Below are 20,929 nucleotides of genomic sequence, written 5' to 3'. Positions count from 1 at the left end.
ACAAATGTTTCGCTCTTGTTTTTCAAATTTCAGGGGCAGACACTCGATGAATTCTTCAGTATATGTAAAAATTGTGGGAGAAAAAGTGAAGACCATACAAAATGTGAACATTGTAGAAAGCCAATACCTAAGGATGCAATAAGACGACCCAAGCAAGTTTCTGATTCCGCCTATGTTGGGACACCTCAGCCACGTCCATCGATTCATGCATGTACCCCAACACAAGCTGAGGGCAACATGGGTGTCAGTGCCAAGACATTTTACAACAAACCTTCTCTCGATATAATATTGACTACAGTACCCACTACTAAACTATATTCTACCAGGAGCAACTTCTTACAAACTAATGGCAGTATAGGGTTAATGGGGCGTACAGTTGTATATGGAGCTGGACGGATGGACTCCAAGAAGCCGGCACTGAATGATCCCAGTAAGTATGGACATTTTCCACACCACAAATGTAAGGATAATGTTCCAGAAGTCATGACTGTGTGACAATTTGCATGATAATGCCACATGGTAAGAATATTGATGTAGCCACTATTTGCACAGATGGTAACACCTAAAAGGTAAGGAAACAACACTTTTTTTTAAAAAAGCTGCAAATGGTAGCACAACAAAAACGAATGTTACTGAATATGTTTGCCGTCAGTCATGCATGAAATCTGCACTGATACAAAGTGAAGAGCATTGATTTTGGACACAACCGGTAATGTGTGATTATATTTAATTTAATTGGATTTTCAAGAAGCTGTTTGATTGTACTTTGAAGATTCCACTTGCTAAGTAAATAAACTATCTTTTGGTAGATAAAGTAAACTAAAGTCCGAGACTTGCACACTCTTAACTCATTAGGTTACATGATAAAGATTTCCTCTGCTTTTAAGGAAAAAAAAGGCAGTTTCCACTTTTCAGTAGTATCTCTTATTGCTGAGAGACATGCACTTAACCATTTCTTGGAGTTATAGAGTCCCACAGCATGGAGACAGGCCCTTCTGCCCAGACTGGTTCATGTCAACCAAAATGACCATCCGTGCGAACCCTATTTCCCTGCATTTGGCCCAAATTCTTCTAAACCTTTCCTATCCATGTGTTTGTCCAAATGCCTTTCAAATGTTGTTAATGTACCCGCCTCAACCACTTCCGCTGGCAACTCATTCCATATGCTTACTACCCGCTATGTAAAAATCATTGCCCTTAGATTCCCTTTTATTTTTTCCCCTCGAACCTTAAACTGATACCCTGTAGTCCTCGATTCCCCAATCCTGGGACAAAGACTGAATGCATTTACCTTATCCATGCCTCTCCTGATCTTATGCTCTTCTATAAGATTCCTCCCTCAATCACCTGTGCTCTAATGAAAGAAGTTCTAGCTTGTCTAACCTCTTCCTATTACTCAGACCCTTGAGTCCTGGCAACATGCTTGCAGATTTCTTCTGCACTCTTTCCAGTTTAATAACTTCTTTCCTATAACAAGGTGACCAAAACTGAATACATTACTTAAGTGTAGCCTTACCAAGGTCCTGTACAACTGCAACATAACTTCCCAACTTCTATACTCAGTGTGCTGACTGATGAAAGCCAGTGTGCAAAAGCCGCCTTCACTATCCTTTCTACCTGTAACTCCACTTTCAGAGAACCATGCACTTGAACTCCAAGATCCCTGTATTCCACTACACTCCTTAAGGCCCCTACCATTCACCATGAAACTCATACCTTGATTTGACTTTCTAAAATGCAAGACCTCACATTTTATGTATTAAACTCCATTTACCACTGCTTGCTCAGTTCCACAGCTGTTCAAGGTTCTGCTGCAATTTCTGATAAACCTCCCTCACAATGCACAATGCCATTGATTTCAAAGTAATCTGCAAACTTACTAATTATGCCTTGTACATTTTCATCCATGGATAACAAAACAGTAATGCACCCAGCACTGATCCCTGAGGCACACCACTAATTCACTGGCCTCCAATCTGACGAGCATTATTCCACTATTACCCTCTGCTTCCTACCATCAAGCCAATTGTGCATCCAATTTGCCAGCTTCCCCTGGGTTCTATGCGATCTAACCTTCCAGAGTAGCATACCATGTGGAATCTTACCAAAGGCCTAACTGAAACTCATATAGCCTATGTCTACCACCCTGCCCTCGTCAACCTTCCTGGTCACTTCTTCACAGAACTCTTAACGAATTTGTGAGGCATGATCTCCCACGCACAAAGCCATGCTGACCACTCTTAATCAAAGCCTGTCTTTTCAAATACACATGTATCTTATTCCTCAGAATCTTGTTCAGTCTTGGATGTTGCATGTCCTGATGAGTTCAAGACCGAAAGCTTCATCAGCTCCCCTTTTTTTTCATCAATACTAAGCATCTGTACTTCCAAGCTACTGTCTCTTAATTGTTTGCAGCTGTGTTCAGGGGCTCCTCAATGAAGGTGATCATGAGGTCCAAGCAGCAGTTTGAAACTGTTTGAAGACTTAACATCGACTAGATTGAGTAAAGTGCATCAAAGAAAAATCTTGTCAGTTAGATACCTCGGAAGTGCAAGTTTTATAGACTGCCATGTATTCAAGTCTTTTGAATGCTTAATTTTAATGCAGATTATAATTTGATGTGTATGGAGAGAAACTTTATAAATTTAGGGTGGTACCGTGGCACCCTGATTAGCACTGCTGCCTCATAGCGCCAGTGACCCAGGTTCGATTCTAGCCTTGGGTGGGTCACTGACAGGCAACTGTCTGTGTGGAGATTGCACGTTCTGTGTCTGTGTGGGTTTTCTCCAGGTGCTCTGTTTTCCTTCCACAATCCAACGATGTGCAGGTTGGGTGAATTGGCCATGCTAAATTACCCATACTGTTCAGGGGTGTGTAGATTATGTATACTAGTCAGGGGTAAATGTAGAGTAATAGGGTAGGAGAATGGGTCGGGGTGGATTACTGTTTAGAAGGTCAGTGTTGACCTGTTTCTACGCAATAGGAATTCTATGATTCTATTTTTCCTGAGGGGAGAAAGATTTAAGAGACACGAGAGGCAACGTTTTCTCTCTCAGGGTAGTTCATAAATGGAATGAACTGCCAGAGGAAGTGGTAGATGCTGGTACAGTTAGAGAGGTACATGAATAGGAAAGGTTTAGAGAGATAAGGGCCAAGTGCATACAAATGGGAAATTTGGTTGGCATGGACAAGTTGGATTGAAGGGTTTGTTTCTGTGCTGTACGACTCTAACTCAATAACTAGTGGTATGCTCCTATCTCAAAATTTTTACACAAGACCAGACTGTTTAGTATGGGTAAATAGCAGTGTAATTAAAGTAGTAGGTTAAAAAAAGAACCACAGGCTGACGAGCATAGCTGTGATAAACCTGCTCTAAATGTTTGTCTAATTTGAAAAGGTGACTTTGCAAATAATCGTTTTCATGACATAAATAGCGGCTGTTTAAGTCTGAATGTTCATTGACAAATTTTCCACTATATTAAGTGAACTTTTCTGTACCTGTCTACGTGGAAATGGTGAGGAATTAGATCATGAAGTGATTGGAAAATAAATGACAACTATTTTATTTGTGATGGATTAGTGGAGTAGGATCCCTTATAGCTATATAAATGCAACAGAAGCTACAGTTTAGCATCTGGTCGGAAATAAGTGACAATATCGCACTCCTTCAGTAGTGTGCTCACCTTTTAGTCTATATTGCTGAGGCAATGGGGTAGGTTTGAAACCAAACAGTCTAAGACTTTGTAAGTTAAAAATACTATCGGATGTCATTATATCTAGAAAGCAAAGCCAAACAGTGAGTAATACTGCCTTAGTGTTTAGGCAATAGGATCTCCCTCCCGTTCCTGCTCCCCCTCCGACTCCCTCTCTTTCTTGCCCCAAATTTCTTTTTATTTCAATGGTAAATGTCAGGTGCTATATTAAGCAAAATACCAGTCATTTGAACACTATAGTTAAAATACTTTCCTGGAAGAAGGAAGAAGCACTTATAATTCTAGTAAGTTTACTTCATTCTAAGCGCAGTAGCTGTTACTAATTAACTTCTAATATAATAACATCCCATAAGCACATCCTTGGCAAAAAGACAAATTGAAAAGCAGACTGTCTCATGCAGTTCTCCAATCCAGGAGGAAAGGACATCAAAAGCCAGTCTGGAGAGTGAGTAAATGTAACACAGGAAGAGATTCACTGCCTTCCAACCCTGCTTAGACCCCAGCAACAACTGGCGAAAGCTATCAAAAATCCTGGATCTGAGAGCTTGATCATACCTACATTTATTAAAAAAAAATCCAAGGCCTCACAAATTGTTTATGTTCTCATAGACTGCGTGGGACCTGTTCTTCATTCTCTTTTTTTATTCTTAAAAAAAACCAGGAGGAAATGCAGTTCTTAAAGCCACAATACTGTCACAACAGGTTCTTGTCTTGTAGAACTGAAGCCTGCCACTTTTGTATCGATTCTTCCTATGCATAAACTGGTCCCAGCTACCCCCCACCCCAGCATGCCATATGCATTCTTGCTGGTGTGCTGCAAAGGGAGTAATTAGAGATCTGCACCTTTTGACACCTTGTTGACTTTCTATCACTAGCACTTGAAAATTTGGTTCTAGAAAGTAAATACCTGCCCTCTTCAGTGTCATAGGAGACTGGTTGTTGGGGATGATTGAAGGAGTGGACCAGATAATTGAGATGTGAGTAGTCCCTTTGAATTGCTGAAAGACAAAGGATGGACAAAGATTTGTTCCGTAGGGCATCATGCAAGGGTTGTGGGAATAGCGGAGGGTGATTCACTAAATATGAGGACTAGTAGGGTGAAATTTGCAGGCAAGGATAACCTGATCACTGTTCTTTTATTGGGTAAAGCAATCAATCTTAAGTGGTTTGTGCTCAAAATTAATAAGAGCCAGTTAATATCTCTAAATGAAAGAGCGCAGATTGTGCAAAAAATTCTGTCATAAACTATGAAGGAAGTGAGAGATGACATAAAACCAAAAGAAAGAGAGCACACAATTTATTGACTGGATAAGTTAGAAAAGTCAAGAGTGACAACGATGTTAGGATAAAAGGAAATAATAGCATGAGTAACAAATTCCCATGACCAGATTATTTCAATGACAGATTCTAAAATAAATAGGTGTACTTTGCAATTGCCCTAACTATAATCCTCCACAGATTTTTTTTATTAGGGGCCGTTTTGTAGATTAGAATGTTTTATCTGTTGAAGAAACATGAGGGAGGGAAAGCAGGGAATAGAAAATAAGTTAGCCTGACATCTGTTGTTGAGAAATTGCTTAGCTCTATGCGTGAGAATAAGGAAACAAAGCCTCTTGAAAACATTTTTGCTGATCAGTTGGTAGGGTTTCGAATCCTAGAATGGATATAAATCAGAAGGTGACCATTTAGTTATTAATCTAGTCATCTGGACCAAGGAGACCCAATGGATATCATCTACCTGGACTTCAAGAAGGCCTTTGACAAGGTGCCGCACAGGAGGCTACTGAGTAAGATAAGGGCCTATAGTGTCAGAGGCAAGGTGCTAGCATGGATAGAAGCTTGGCTGTCTGGCAAAAAGCAGAGCTTGAGAATAAAAGGGTCCTCCAGGATGGTAGCTGGTGGCAAGTGGTGTTCTGCAAGGCTCAGTTATGGGACCACAACTTTTCATTTTATATGTTAATGAACTGGATGAAGGAACTGAAGGCATTCTGGCTAAGTTTGCAGATGATACAAAGGTAGATAGAAGGACAGGTGACATTGAGGAGGTGGGGAGACTGGAGAAGGATTTGGACAGGTTAGAAGAGTGGGCAAAGAAGTGGCAGATGGAGAACAATGTAGGAAAGTGTGAGGTCATGCACTTTAGTAGTATATTCTAAATGGGGAGAAAATTCAGAAACCTAAAGTGCAAAGAGACTTGGGAGTTCTAGTCCAGGATTCTCTCAAGATAAACTTGCAGGTTGAGTCAGTAATTAGGAAGGCTAATGCAATGATGCCATTTATTTTGAGAGCACTTGAATATAAAAGCAGGGGTGTCCTTCTGAAGCTCTAAAAGATTCTGATCAGATCACATTTGGAGTACTATGTGCAGTGTTGGGCCCCATGTCTCAAAACGGATGTACTAGCCCAGAGTGTGTTCAGAGGAGGTTCATGAGAATGGTCACAGGAATGAAACACTTAGTATATGAAGTTCATTTGAGGATGCTGGGTTTATACTTGGAGTTTAGAAGAATGAGGGAAATCTAATTGAAACTTAGAGTACTGAATGACCTGAACAGCGTGAATGTTGGGAAGGTGTCTCCATTGGTAGGAGAGACCAGGACCCGAGGGCATAGCCTTAGAGTAAAGGAAAGACCTTTTAGAATGGAGATAAAGAGAAACTCCTTCAGCCAGGTAGCGGTGAATCTATGGAATTCTTTGCCACAGAAGGCTGTATTCCTGATGAAGGGCTTTTGCCCGAAACGTCAATTTCGCTGCTCGTTGGATGCTGTCTGAACTGCTGTGCTCTTCCAGCACTGCTGATCCAGAATCTGGTTTCCAGCATCTGCAGTCATTGTTTTTATCTGTGGAGACCAGGCCAATGAGTATATTTAAGATGGAGATAGATCGGTTCATGATTATCCAGGGGATCAAGGGTTACACGCAGCAAGCGGAGAATGAGGTTGAGAAACTTATCAGCCATGATTGAATGGTAGAGCAGACTTGATGGGATGGATTACCTTATTTCTGCTTCTATGTCTTATGGTTTTATCTGTGTGCTGACCCTCTGAAGTAGCAATTCATGTCTTATCACTCCCTTACCATTTTCCTGTCATCCTGCAAATCTTTCTGTTTGCAAATGATGTTCAGTTCCCTTTTAAAAACCTTAAGTGATCCTGCTTCATCCATCCAGACAGTGCATACGAAATTGTTATGAAACTAAGTTACTGTGTTTCCAGGTGGAGGCAGAGAATTGTATCCGCAGGTGGCTGAGACTCCTGCCAGTTTGTGCAGTGAGGCAGGCCGCACACATTCACTCCAGCATTCCTCTTAAGCAGTTCATGGACCTGGCCATCTGGCCAATCAGATGTGTATTAACCAAGTAAGTGAAAATCAGGAGTCGCGGGACTGACTATGGGCTCTATAATAGGAGTGCACAAGATCCAGGAGTGATTCCAGGTTAGTGAAAAGATGGTTGCAAAAGTGGTCAAAAGAAATTGAAGATGAATCCAGAATTATGAAAAAAGCAACTGAAATACTTGAAGAAACCAAGACACTACCAAAAATAACACAATCTAGAAAGAAAGGGTAAATCTCCTGAAAGACAAGATGGAGACCATAGCATAGGACCACTGGCAGAAAACAGAAAGAGGAGGCTCCAAGCAATGAATTGATGCTGTGTGCTTGATTCCCTGTAAGTAGACTGGGAGAGGCCCTGAGGATGAGGTGGAACTACAGATTAGGCTAAGTCTGTGTTATAGCACATTTGAAAGATATTTTTGAACAGCCCAGGAGTGAGCATGTTTCGGGCACTGGAAAGAATTGAGAAATGGTGTCTTAAGAGCAAAGAGTGAAAGTGAAGTAAAGCAAGCTTTCTTGATCACGTCGCAACCGGCGCTGGAACCTTTAGTAACCTAGGCACATATAAACACAGGTCCTTTTGCTCTTGCATTCCCTTAGGAACTGTACACTTTCTATCCTGTCTCTGCAATTTCTTTCATACCAAAATTAAGTCATTTAATACATCATTATGTGTTGCATTTGTCACATCTTCCCACTTTGATTTGATATTATTGTCACATGTACCGCGATACACTGAGAAATATCATTTTGTGTGCTAACAAGACAAAGCATACCTTATGTAAGTACTTCTGAGTAATAGAGCAAAATGCAGAATATAGTGTCACAGCTACAGAGAAGGTCCAAAGAAAGATCAACTCTGAGAAATATGAGGTCCATTCATAAGTCTGATAACCAGCAGGGAAGAAGCTGTTAAATCTGCTGGTACGTGTTTTCAAACTTTTGTATTTTCTGCCCAATGGAAGAAGGTGGCAAAAAGTATAACAGGGGTGGGAGGGTCTTTGATTTTATTGGCAGTTTTCCCAGGCATCAGGAGGAATGGTTTAAGTCATTGGAAGGAAAGCTGGTTTTCATGATGAACTGAGCTGTGTTCACAACTGGCTGTAATTTCTTATGGTCTTGGGCAGAGCAGTTGCCATTTGCTCTTTCCCGATGAAGAGCTTTTGCCCGAAATGTCGATTTCCCTGCTCCTCGGATGCTGCCTGAACCATTGTGCTTTCCCAGCACTACTCTAATCCAGAATCTGGTTTCCAGCATCTGCAGTCATTGTTTTTACTAGAGCAGTTGCCATACCAAGCTGTGATGAATCCAGATAGAATGCTTTCTGTAGTGCCTCTGTAAAACAAGTGGTAAGAATCATTGTGAACATGCCAGGTTTTCTTAGCCTCCTGAGGAAGTAAAGGCATTGGTGTGCTTTCCTGACTGTGGAGTCAATGAGTGTGGACCAAAATATTTACTCCTAGGAACTTGAAGCCCTTGGCCACTTCCACCTCAGCACCATTATGTCCTCCACTCCACTTCCTGAATTCAATGACCAGCTGTTTCATTTTGCTGACATTTAGGGAGAGAGTGTTTTCTTTACACCATGCCCTTAAGTTGTCTACCTCTCTCCTGTACTCTGCCTTCTCATTGTTTGAAATCCAACCCATCATGGTTGTGTCATCAGCAAATTTGTAAATTGAGTTAGGGTTGAATTTGGTCATAGTCATGAGTGGAGGAGGAGTACAGTGCGGGGCACCAGTGTTGAGAATTATTGGGGAGGAGGTGTTGTTGCCTATCCTTACTGATTACGGTCTGCGTCAGGAAGCTGAGGATCCTACTGCAGGAGGGTAAGCAGAGTCTCAGGTGTCAACGTTTCAAGGTGAGTTTTGTTGGAATTATGGTGTTGAAGGTAGAGCTAAGTTCAATAAATAGGAGCTGAAAATGTGTTGCTGGAAAAGCGCAGCAGGTCAGGCAGCATCCATGGAACAGGAGAATCGACGTTTCGGGCATAAGCCCTTCTTCGGGAATGAGGAAAGTGTGTCCAGCAGGCTAAGATAAAAGGTAGGGAAGAGGGACTTGGGCGTTCGAGATGCGATAGGTTGAGTCTGACATAGGTGTCCTTGTTATCCAGATGTTCCAGGGATGAGTGTAGGGCTAGGGAACTTTTGTTTACCATGGATCTATTGTGGTGGTAAGCAAATTGCAGTGGATCAAGTCATTCTGGGCAGCTGGAGTTAATGTGTACCATTACTAATCTCTTGAAGCACTTCATAATAATGTGTGTCAGAGCTACTGAGTGTTGTCATTCAGGCACATTGCCTGATTTTCCTGGACTTGACCAACCTGTCTATCATTTTGAAGTGATGCCATTCTCCTCAAAGTTAACAATACTTCCAAGCTTTGTAGAAACTAAATATTTATTATTATATGTGTATACTAAGGTCTAGAGATTTGGGCGGGGCCCTAGCAGTGATTCCAAGGTTATCTCCATTTGTCAAAAGTAGATAGTGCTTGACAAAACTGATTTGGATTTTTGAAGAGATGACGAAAGCAGTGAACAGGATAGTATCTTTAAACATATTTTATGTTTGCTTTCACAAGATGTTTGCTGACGATCCTGATAAGAGACCATTATCTGAATTTGAAATTGAAGATTACTATGATTCATGTGCGCCACATTTTGGTTCTCAGTTACTCACAATATTTATTACTGAGTTAGGTGATCAGGTAGGAAGCTAATTAACAAAATTTGCTTGTCCCCCAAGGATGGGTAATATTGTAAACAATTAAATGGAATCAGGAGAATACAAAATAATTGAGTGTCACAGCCAGGTGAAAATGGAAGAATTGGCATTATTTTTCACCCTTCTCCTTTGGCCACACAATGTTTTAATTTTTTTTCGTATGTAGCTCTATCTGATTCCAATAGGAACTGTAGATATCTAATTTACCAGAAGCAACCAGGAACCATCTTCAGGGTTTTCTGGAGTGAAGGAAAACAAATTTTCTTTCTTAGACCAGGAAAAAAAATAGATACAACATCATAATTGTATAACAAAGACAGGTGCAATGTCAAAAGAAGATATTGTCTAATCCAAAAATATGAAGTAATGTGTAGTTTTGAGTCATTTGGGTATTCTTGATGTGTTAAGTTTAAATCTGAGACCACAAATGATTTTGGGGGAAGGTGGGCAGAAGTCTTGGAAAAATGGCAACCATGAATATTGCATACAACTTTGGTGTTCAGATGTGTATCCAATTTGCTTTGTCACTGGGCTTTGACCTTCCTGAGTAAGTAGATAGTGAAAACATCTAGATTTCCACTCACAAATCCATCTCATTGGCTCTACCAAAGCAATTGCTTAACATAGGGTTTATTGTCTCCAAGCTGGATAATTGCAGGCAATTTTTAAAAAAAAAATCCAATGTGTCAACTCCTAGAAGTTTAAATCAAATAGACAAAACTAGTTTCTTCATGTCTGACTGGTTTCAATCTCTGTTAATAAAAATGTTTAGTGGAGATCAGACTGCTCTTTGATAGCTTCCTGAAACTTGACTCGATCTATGGTTAGGTGACTATTACGGCCATTTTTAAGTCAGTATTTTTGACCCTGAAAACATTTCAGTCCATAAAAATCTCAAAACTCATGATGAAATTTGAAAATCGGTGGGCTGTACTTTATCACTAGTAACAATAGCAAATCATTGACAAGTTTACTTCAAATTAGACGAATACAAGATTGTCCACTTTGGATGTAGTTGAATCGTAACCGCCCTCTGAAGTGGCCAAGCAAGTAATTTAGCTGTATCAAATGCTAAAACGTCTCAAGAAATTAAACCCAACTGATTGCATGGGTACCAAAAATGACAACAGCAAACCCAGCTCTGTTGACCTTGCACAGTTCTCCTTACCAACCATGCTGAAATGGAGAGAACTCTCTTACAGTCCGGTCAAGCAATGCCCTGACAAAAATCATGTTCCTGGAATCATATTTATAATGTCAGACAACAGCATCTCCATAACTGGGTATTTCCGAACTCATGGTCAACAGGTGTGGTAGTACTGTGATTTACAGTCAAGTGAGAGTTGCTTTGGGAGCAAGCGTTGCTTGATAGCACTGTTAACTGTGTGTGGCATTAAGGAGCCCTAGCAAAATTGGAGTGGATATGAATCGGAGGAAGCATGCTGGCACAACAGAAGATAGTTGTGATGGAGATCAGTCGGCCTTGTTCCAGGGAATCTCAACAAGAGTTCCTCAGGGTAGTGTCCCAGGCTCAGCCATCTTCAGCTGCTTCTTCCAATGACTTCTCTCCATCATAAGGTCTGAAGGGGCATGTTCACTGAGTGCACAGTGTTCATCACCATTCGTGTCTGCTCAGAAACTGAAGCATTCCATGCCCAAATGCAGCAAAACCTAGATAATATATAGATTTGGGTTGGCAGTGGCAAATGGCATTTGAACCATACAAATGCTAAGTAATGACAATCTCTAACAAGAATAAATCCCACCTTTGCTCCTTTACATTAGTATTGTTGAATCCCTATATACACATCATGAGAGTTTCCTTTGACCAGAAACTGAACTAGCTGTATAAATACCATCAAGATTAGAGTGATGCTGGAAAAGCATAGCAGGTTGGGTAGCATCTAGGAGCAGGAAAATCGACGTTTCGGTCAGAAGCCCTTCATCAGCCCTTACTGCAGCGAGGATTACTGAGTAACTCACCTGCCTCTTCAAAGCCTATCCACTAACTACAAGGTAGAAGTCAGGAGTGTGATGGAGTACTCCCACTTGTCTAAATGCAACTCATATGCAACATTCGAAAACGTTGTCACCATCCAGGACAAAGCAACTCGCTTGGTTGGCACCACATTTAAGGCTATTCACTACCTCCATCTCTGGTGCACAGTAGAAGCAGTGTGTACTATCTACAAGATATGCTGCAGAAATTGAGCAAAGCTCCTTGTACAGCACTTCCAAACTCTCATCCATCTAGAAGGGCAAGTACAGCAGATGGGAACGTTACCACCTGCAAGTTCCCCTCCAAGTCACTTGCCATCCTAACTTGGAGCTATATCTTCATCCCTTCAGTTTTGCTGGGTCTAAATCCTGGAGTTTCTTTCCTAACAACGCTGCAAGTCTAGCTATATCAACTGGACTGCAGCAATTCCAGAAGGCAGCTCTCCACCATCTTCTCGAGGATAATTGCAGGTGGCTAATTACAGCTGGCATAGTCAGTGAAGCCCAGATCCCGTAAATGATAAATAAATCTATACAAAGATGAGTGAAGAATGAAGAACGTTAAGGAATGATTCGATAGAACCTTTCAAGGTATCGAAGAATTGGATCGGGAAGATAGTGAGAAAACATTTCTGCTGATTGCTATGCTTAGAGCTTGAAAGAATAGCAAAATTAAATTTAAGCCTTCCAAGGTAAAATTAGAAAACATTTTTACACAGCGAAACAGGTTTTGAATAATCTTCTACAAACTGTTGTTCAATTAATTGGTAAATTAAAACCGATTGATGGAGTTGTGTTAATTTGTGGCATTGAGGGATAAGGGCAAAGATGAGTCAAGCCACCAATCATCTTGGTGCTACATTCCCTTTGCCTCTGCTGCATTTATCTCTTTTGTTCTGTGACTAAAAATTTATTCTGCGCAAAAGTTTGCATCATCTTTAACAGCTCAAGATGCATGAAATCATATTTACAGAATTTCTTTTGCTTTTACAGATTGCAGCTGTTCTGTGATGTTATGATGTATGAGTGAAATGTTCCTTGTTAAAACAAGGGGAATGTTATTAGGTTTGCTTCTGTGCACTAATTTTGTAATTTTTGCCCAGTTGTGCTGTCCAGTGATGATGAAGAGGAAGAAGATGATAATGCCAGTACCGGAAGTAGTAGAATGGACAGTGTTCATTCTACTGGTAGAGTTACTGACACTGCAAGTCTTTCTCCTGTACCCTCTACTAGACCCTTAGAGCCTGTCTTAGAAGAGCCTCCTGATGGAAAAGCAGCAGAACAGATTTCTGAAAACGTACTCACAGAAGTGGAATCGACAGCTACGTTGCCAAGAAAGGCAAAAATGAAAGACAAGGTAATAAAAAGCAAAGCTTTAGATACCTTGACATTTGTTATCTATGAAACAACAGAAAAAAAATCCTAAAATTTAAATAGCACTTTTCAAAGATAAACTTTGTTAGACATACTATTATTAATGGAAATAAAGCAGCGAATTTGAACGAGACAAGTTCTGAAACAGCAGTAAGACAATAATCAGATAATCTGTTAATTATGGAATTGGTTTTATGATTGTTATTGGTCGGGACACCATAGAAAAGTCTCTGTTTTCTCAGAATAGTGCTGTAGCATACTTTGACTTGGCAAGAATTCTGTCATTGAGCAATAGGTGACACCATTATCAAAACTGTTTTTGTTCAGTAGGAGAAATGTTTATCTGTCTTAGTTTACTCTTTATTCCCCTAGATAGAAGTTGATATCTGTCGGTATAATAATTAATATTTTGAAGGGGTAGTGAATTTCATTGGTATGTGTAAATTTGTAAAGAATTTTGACTTTTTCAACTTGTAAAACTTTTCCAGGACATTTTGTAAAGGACATGGTGGAAGAGGTGCATTTTGTTCCTGGTGGCATGTGGGAAAGAGGGATTATATTTGATAGAACCAGCACTAATATTGAGGCATGAAAACGTGGGTTCACTTCCATTTGAACAGTGTTTGTGCCAGTGTCTGAGCGGAAACCATGAGCGAACAGTGGAGTAATTGGTTGGAGCATGTGACTTAGGTAATAGTTAGAAAAAAATATAGGAAGAGAATGCAGAAAAAATTGTGCATTTTAGGCTGCACAAGTAAGGAGAAACTAAAGTATATAAGGCAGTTAAACTAGGAGAAGGGAAATGATAAAACCCAACAAAACATTTTAGCATGGTGGCTCATTTGTTAGCACTGCTTTGTCGCAGCGCAAGGACCCAGGTTCAATTCCAGCCTTGGATGAATGTTTAAACTCCACATAGACATTCTCCCCTTATCAACATGAACTTCCTCCGGGTGCTTCAGTTTCCTCTCAGTCCAAAGATGTGCAGGTTGGGTGAATTGACCATGCTAAATTGCCCATAGTGTTCAGAGATGTTTATGTTAGGTGCATCAATGAGGGGAAGTGTGGAATAATAGAGTAGGGCAGTGGGTCTGGATGTGCTACTCTTCAGAGGGTCAATATGGGCTTTTTGGGCCAAATGGCCTGTTTCCACACTTTAGGGATTCTACGATCTATTTCTTTCTTGGCCTTTCTAAGATATTAGGAACAGGACGCGAGCGGTATACAGAGGGAGATTGTGTCTGAAAGAAATCCCTATAAAATCCTGGTTAAGCCACAATTAAGAGAAGTGGACCCTGGAAAAAAAACATGTGAAAGTGCTTGAGGGGATGCAGAGGACATAGTGCAATGATTCCAAGAATGAGAATTTTAGCTAAAAGCTTAAGGTGACAAAATTGGAAATGTTCATCTTGGATGAAAGGAAAATTATATAATATGTACAAGCTCATTTCTGATTAAGGACTCATGCCCAAAACGTCGATTCTCCTGATCCTTAGATGCTTCCTGACCTGCTGTGCTTTTCCAGAAACATACTCTCAACTCGATTTCCAGCATCTGCAGTCCTCACTTTCTCCAAGCTTATTGCCAGTTTAAATAAGTTAGACAAAGAAAACTGGTCACATTGATTGCGAGGAGGAGAGATAAGGGTTAGAGTTTGGTTAAGAGATGCAGGGAAATGTGAAGAAACATTACTTATGCAGTGAATGATAGTGGCTTGGAGCTAGGGAACGACACTGGGGAGGACATTTTGAAAATTTAGTCAGATCAACTGCTGTAGAGCTGACTGCCCATCTAACATTTTGCTCTCAAAGAAATAAGACACACACTATCAAAAAAGGTATCTTTTCACAAAAAATGTACTCGCAGTAAAAAGAAAGATAATAACCCAGGGAGATCAGATGAAAGATTGAAGACAGCAGAGAAGACAGTGTGTGTGGACTTGAGATTAAGTTAATGTAATCTTTAAGTGTGTTGTTGGAATAGCATTTTTATAGATTTGGCGTCAGGTAGTAAGTAGCTAAGAAGAGGGGTCTTGGATTTGTGAATAGTTTTTGTTTATTGTCCACTATTAGGGTTAGGAAAATAAATTGTTATTTTTCTTTAAATAGTGGAAATTAGGAGTTCTCTATTAATCACTCACATTTTAAAGATTACAAGGCAAGGCAAGCATTTCTGAGTGAAGGGCTCCTGCGATTTTCCTGGTCCTCGGATGCTGCGTGACCTGCTGTGCATTTCCAGCACCACTCTAATCTTGAGCTTTTCTGAGTGTTTGGTTTTAATTAAGAGGGGTTCAACCTCCGCATCGTAAATATAGCCCCAAAAAAAACTGTTAAGAGCAAACCCTTGCAAACAAGGTGAGAGGAGTGGGCTTCAATCAAAATGTAGTTTTGAGTTCACAGTTGGTGAACTCTGTATTGTTGAACTGAAGGCTGTAAAGTATCTAAGCAGAAAATGAGTGCTGTTTCACTACTTTGCTTCACTGGAATGCTGCAACATGCCCAAGAAAGAAATGTTAGCATCAGAACAATATAGTGTGTTGGAATGAATTGATGTACCTCATTTCAAAATGGTTAGCAATGTAATTTAATATGGCATTAATCAGTAAGTGGAGTAACTGTCAGCTCCAGGGTAGTTCTGTGAGGGCATATGAGAATGAGATGCAGCTCCTAATTCGTAGGCAGAATACTCTGCCTACAGGAATTGATCCTGAACATGGTGGGAGAAGTTTGGAAAGTTAGATTGCTCACACCATTGTTGCAACAGAGATGATGCACTTTTCTTCTATCCCCTTAAAAGTGAAATAAGCTTGCATCAGAATAATTTGCCTCTGGAATTGGGCATGATGCAGACTGATTTGAGGTTTAAACTTTGAATGCAGGTTGAATAAGTTTGGCTTGATTGTAGAAAGTTAAGGGGTAATCTGATTGCTATGTTTTAAAATATTGAAAGTAAACAGAGTGATTATGAGGCAATCCCTTTAATGGGGAATCAAGAATGAGGTGTCATAACCTTAAAGGTAGACCTAGGCCACGTTAACTATCTCTTCACATGAAGGCTAATGGAAGTTTGAATTCTGTTGTCCAGAAACTGCAAATGCTGGGATAGTTTGAGCTTGTAACATTGAGAAAGTAAAACATTTGTCGGCTAAGCATTTAGGAATTTAGGCAGGTAACAGTAGTTGAGACTGAATTGTGAAATGAGGTCAACATAGCTGTTTATATTTTCTCAGACTTTAGGCCAGTGTTTATTTCTAATCATCAGGGTGATATCTTTGTATACAAGAAGCATTGAAAATACAAGTAACACGTGTGCTCATTTATTTCATTCACAGATTTTCATCCTAAAGAAGGTGGGATAATCTTGCCAAATGTGTGAAATCCACTTCCATTTAGTTTCCGCACATGTTGCATTGCCCACCAGGTTCACAAAGTGGAAAAATATGAATTGCTATAAGAAACTTTTTGTGATTGAAGTTATTATTTGATCCATTAAAATACGAATTCTAAAATTATTTGCATCTCTTAAATCTAGTAGCGTGGATATTGCTAACATTCCAGTTTGCTCCAGAAAGCAGTTTATTTAAGAAACATTTATCTTCCATAGTAATAGTAACAAGAAGTTTAGTTCTTATACCATGTACTGGCTGAAGTAAGGTGAGGGATAGGGACGAGAAAGCATTAACAATACACATCAACTTAAGTGTTGGTTCTCTAAAGATTTATATTTAAAGTACATCATTTGTAACAAACAGAATGTTAAAGAAACTCATTTGGTATAAGCTTGTTTTCTTAACTTAATCAGATAGATGTAAAGTCCAAATTTTTCTGAACAGTATTCTGGTTTTCAATTTGCATTTAAAAGCTCTTTTTGTCTTCACTCTATTTACAGTTTGGAAATTCATACCATGACACAGTGGGCAAAAAACGAAAATTTGAATCTACTCAGACACACAAGGATGCTCTTAGTTTGCAAGTGGAAAATAGCTGTGAAAGTATTATTCTCAAGTGTCGAAGTATACGAATAGGAAGCTTTCGCACAACAGTATTGGAACCTGTCATTGTAAGTGTGGTCTTGAAAGTTTTAATTTTGTTGAAGCTGTGTCTTTTGCCGCCATACCATAGTGGTTTTAAAAAATTAACTTAACCGTATCTTGGGATGTGAATGTAAGGCAGGGAAATTAAGTTCAAGAAACAGAACAATAGAACAAACTCCATATTTCGATTCTTAGCGCATCCACTTTAGGGGAGGTAAAGGGATAAAAATTACTGGCACAAGCAGGGTTTCAATTCCAGTTGCTGGCATTTCCCAGGTTGCAGATGACCTTATTTAATTGGAAAGTTTAGAATCCTTTTCAAGAGTGGATGTTAACCAGTCAATTTCACACACAGGGTCAACGGCAAGTATCATTTATTTGTCCAGCAATTGGACTGGAGCATAAGTCAATTTGTGCTGTCAACTAGAAGGTGCAAGGTAAGAGGGAGAAGATGGAGGAACATTAAGCAGAAGTAACGAGCAGGGTTAGAAGGGAGGGAAGGTTTGGAAAGGGGAGAAAGAAAAGGAAAATAGATTTATGTCGTTCCTTTGACTTCAGATGTAAGCTGAGGACTGTAGGAGTAAATTACAAACTTCTGAAGTCCAGTCACTTCAACTGTCAGAAAATTCACCAGGTTCATTCTTACTCATATCACTGAAGTCTAAAAGAATGAGATGAAATTGTATTGAAACACACAAAACTCTGAATGAGTTGAGGGGTTAGATATTGGGATGATGCTTGCCCTTGGCAATATAAGAATTTGGGAGCATAGTTTAAAAATAGGGGCTGTCCCACTTAATATCAAATGGAGAGGAAATTCTTCCTTGAGGATCATTAGCGCTCAGAATTCATTCCAAGAAAACATTACATGCTGCAATCACTGAACATTTTCAATATTGAATTCAAGATTTTTTGAATCAGAAAGGAGTCTAAGGTCAAGCTGCAAAATACAGTCATGGTGAGATCAGAAATCATGTTTTTGAATGCCAGAGGAGGTGCAATGTCCTGCCCTCCCCTTTCTTTCTCTTAGCTCCTGTTTATAAGATCCTATCATGGCTTGCTTGACCTTGTTTTGGATTTAGAAGGCATCTGAATCAGATCTCCCACTCAAGAAAGCAGTTACATGATTACGAAGCAATTGCAGGATTATAATGAGGTAGCTCGGAGCAGAATCCACAGAGCCTAACAATTTATTGGTTGATGAATGGAATGAGAGTTCCTCGTGTGTTCTTGATATTTATCTAGGATTCGTTTGGCAACAGAGAGTGTGTTGTGGAGATTCCTCTGGAAAGCATAAAACCTCTGAGAGGTTTCCTCAGCCACTGGAAGTAGGAGAATATATATCAGGATTTTTCCTGCAGTGGCAAGAGAGAACTACCTCAATATTTCTTAGAGTATGATTTATCTCTCTCGAAGTTAATTACACTTGTCGCATTCCTGGAGTTCCTTTTCCTTATAAACCGATAGAATAATTGCATGAAGCTTTTACTTGAACAAAATCATCTTGGCTGGATACCTTTGAGTCTGCTTGTTTGTTTTTTGGTTTTCAACCATTTAACAGTTTGTTGCATCAAAAACATGGACTCCACAACAGGGGAATAGTCTTGGAGAGTGTCTTCTGCCACTATGGATAAATGGTTGACTTAAAAATTCCCCTACATTTACCCCTGCAATTTAACATGGCCAATTCACCTAACCTGCACAATTTTGGACTGTGGGAGGAAACCAGAGCACCCGGAGGAAACCCATGCAGACACAGGGAGAATGTGCAAACTCCACACAGTCGGTCGCCCGAGGCGGGAATTGAACCTGGGTCTCTGGCGCTGTGAGGCAGCAGTGCTAACTGCTGTGCCACCATGCCGTCCATTGTAATTCCTAAACATTCCTGTGACTGCAAGGAATTTTGTCCATTTGATTCTGATCTAAAGATGGCCCTGGTGGCTTAAAAAAGTTTGATTTATTGTAATCAACATAACATTGAGTAATGTAGATTTTCCATTCTCACCATTTGTCCTTTATTTCCCAGACCTGTCTTTTGGCTTTAGCCTTGCACTGTTGGAATGCTGCCTTGATGTGCCGCTCAGGCAGTGAAGGCTGCTCAGTTTTGTTCTTGTGGGTCGCATATTTTTTCTTTGTTTTTGAACCAATTCTGGTGACAGAAAATTGAATGCATTCCTCTGGGCACGGGAATCTATTATAGCTGACATGCTTTGATTCTGCTTTTCTGAATTGGAGATGTGAAGGTTTACTAGTTTGGTCATTAACTGAATTTGAAATTTTTTTCTTGGCTCAGTCTGCTTGAAGACTGAGACCTTTTTTTATATAGCACTTTAACATAGTAAAACATCTCTGGGTGCTTCACAAGATCATTATAAATTACAATTTATAAAACACTAGATTACATGGATACTGTCGGCAAAACGACATGACCTTTGGTCAAAAGCTAGGTTACTTCAGCACCTAAAAGGAATCAGAATAGGAACTGCTTTGGGTAGAAATTCCAGATGAAGTGAGGACTGCAGATGCTGGAGATCAGAGCTGAAAAAGTGTTGCTGGAAAAGCGCAGCAGGTCAGGCAGCATCCAAGAAGCAGGAGAATCAACGTTTCGGCATGAGCCCTTCTACATCGATTCTCCTGCTTCTTGGATGCTGCCTGATCTGCTGCTGCGCTTTTCCAGCAACACTTCTTCAGCTCTAGAAATTCCAGTGCTTGACTTTGGCATTTGAAGACACATGTTAGTGATTACAACAAGAGATATACAAGAGATCAGAATTTCAAAATCTTATTGGATTGTAGCGTTGGTGGAGGTTATGAGTTAGTAAAAAGAAAGATCATCAAGGATTTTAACGTGTAATGAGAACTCTAAAATCAGTAGTGCAGATCAGGAATCATGATTAAATGGGATTAGTGAGAGTTAATATTCAGGCAGCAAATTTTGAGTTGAGCTCCACTTTATGAAGGGTGTATGATTGAGAGGTAGCGAGGAATATTTGAATAGTCCAGAGCTAGTTAAAAACACATTTCTGGAGAAAATGGGATGAGAGGGATTGAGCCAGCCCAGAAAGTGAGTATGTGTGGAGAATAGAGGAGAACCATGAAACTAAGAGGTGGCACCATCTAAATGCAAAAGTCCAAGACAAAAACATTCAAATTACACATTTAATCTATGAAGTGAAGAGTAACTAAGGGGGAACTGTGCAGAGAGCCATCAAAAATCTTGGAATACTTGGCCTTCTACGACTCCATTTAGTGGCATGTCGGAGTGCCCTTGGTGATCGGTAGCTTCTCTTTAGTAATGGGAAATCCTGTTGCAATGCTTGTTGGAGATGGTCAAATTTAGAAATCAGAATTAGAGTGGGCTGAAAATGCACAGCAGGTTACCCAGCATCTGAAGAGCAGGAAAATCGAAGTTTCGGGCAGGAGCCCTTCATTAGGAATGAGGCTGGAACCCTCAAGGGTGGAGAGATAAATGGGAGGAGGTGGGGCTGGGAAGAAGGTAGCTGGGAGTGCAATAGGTGGATGGAGGAAGGGGTAAAGGTGATAGGTCGGAGAGGTGGGTGCAGCGGAGAGGTGGGAAGGAAGATTGACAGGTGGGACAGATCATGAAGATGATGCTGAGCTGGAAGTTTGTTGAATGCCTCACCTTCTGCCTCAGAACTCTTCATCCCCAAGGCATCAATGTGGACTTCGCCAGTTTCCTCATTTCCCCTTTCCCCCTCCCCCCCCCCCCCCCCCCACCTTATCCCAGT

General features: G+C 40.2%; 1 protein-coding gene across 5 annotated transcripts in view; it reads left to right on the top strand.

Annotated features, from left to right (window-relative positions):
* senp6a (SUMO specific peptidase 6a) overlaps positions 1-20,929 on the top strand; it is a 172,527-nt gene that overhangs the window by 99,089 nt on the left and 52,509 nt on the right. For all 5 annotated transcript variants that reach the window (XM_060831646.1, XM_060831645.1, XM_060831644.1 and 2 more), the window contains 3 exons: positions 34-430; positions 12,877-13,130; positions 17,036-17,206. In XM_060831646.1, the coding sequence (XP_060687629.1) occupies positions 34-430; positions 12,877-13,130; positions 17,036-17,206 (822 nt within the window). The remainder of the gene's footprint in view (positions 1-33; positions 431-12,876; positions 13,131-17,035; positions 17,207-20,929) is intronic.

The sequence above is a fragment of the Hemiscyllium ocellatum genome, chromosome 10 (genome assembly GCF_020745735.1).
Source record: "Hemiscyllium ocellatum isolate sHemOce1 chromosome 10, sHemOce1.pat.X.cur, whole genome shotgun sequence".
NCBI lineage: Eukaryota > Metazoa > Chordata > Chondrichthyes > Orectolobiformes > Hemiscylliidae > Hemiscyllium > Hemiscyllium ocellatum.
The sequence above is the reverse complement of the archived record's forward strand: the minus strand, read 5'-3'. Positions and strand labels throughout refer to the sequence as shown.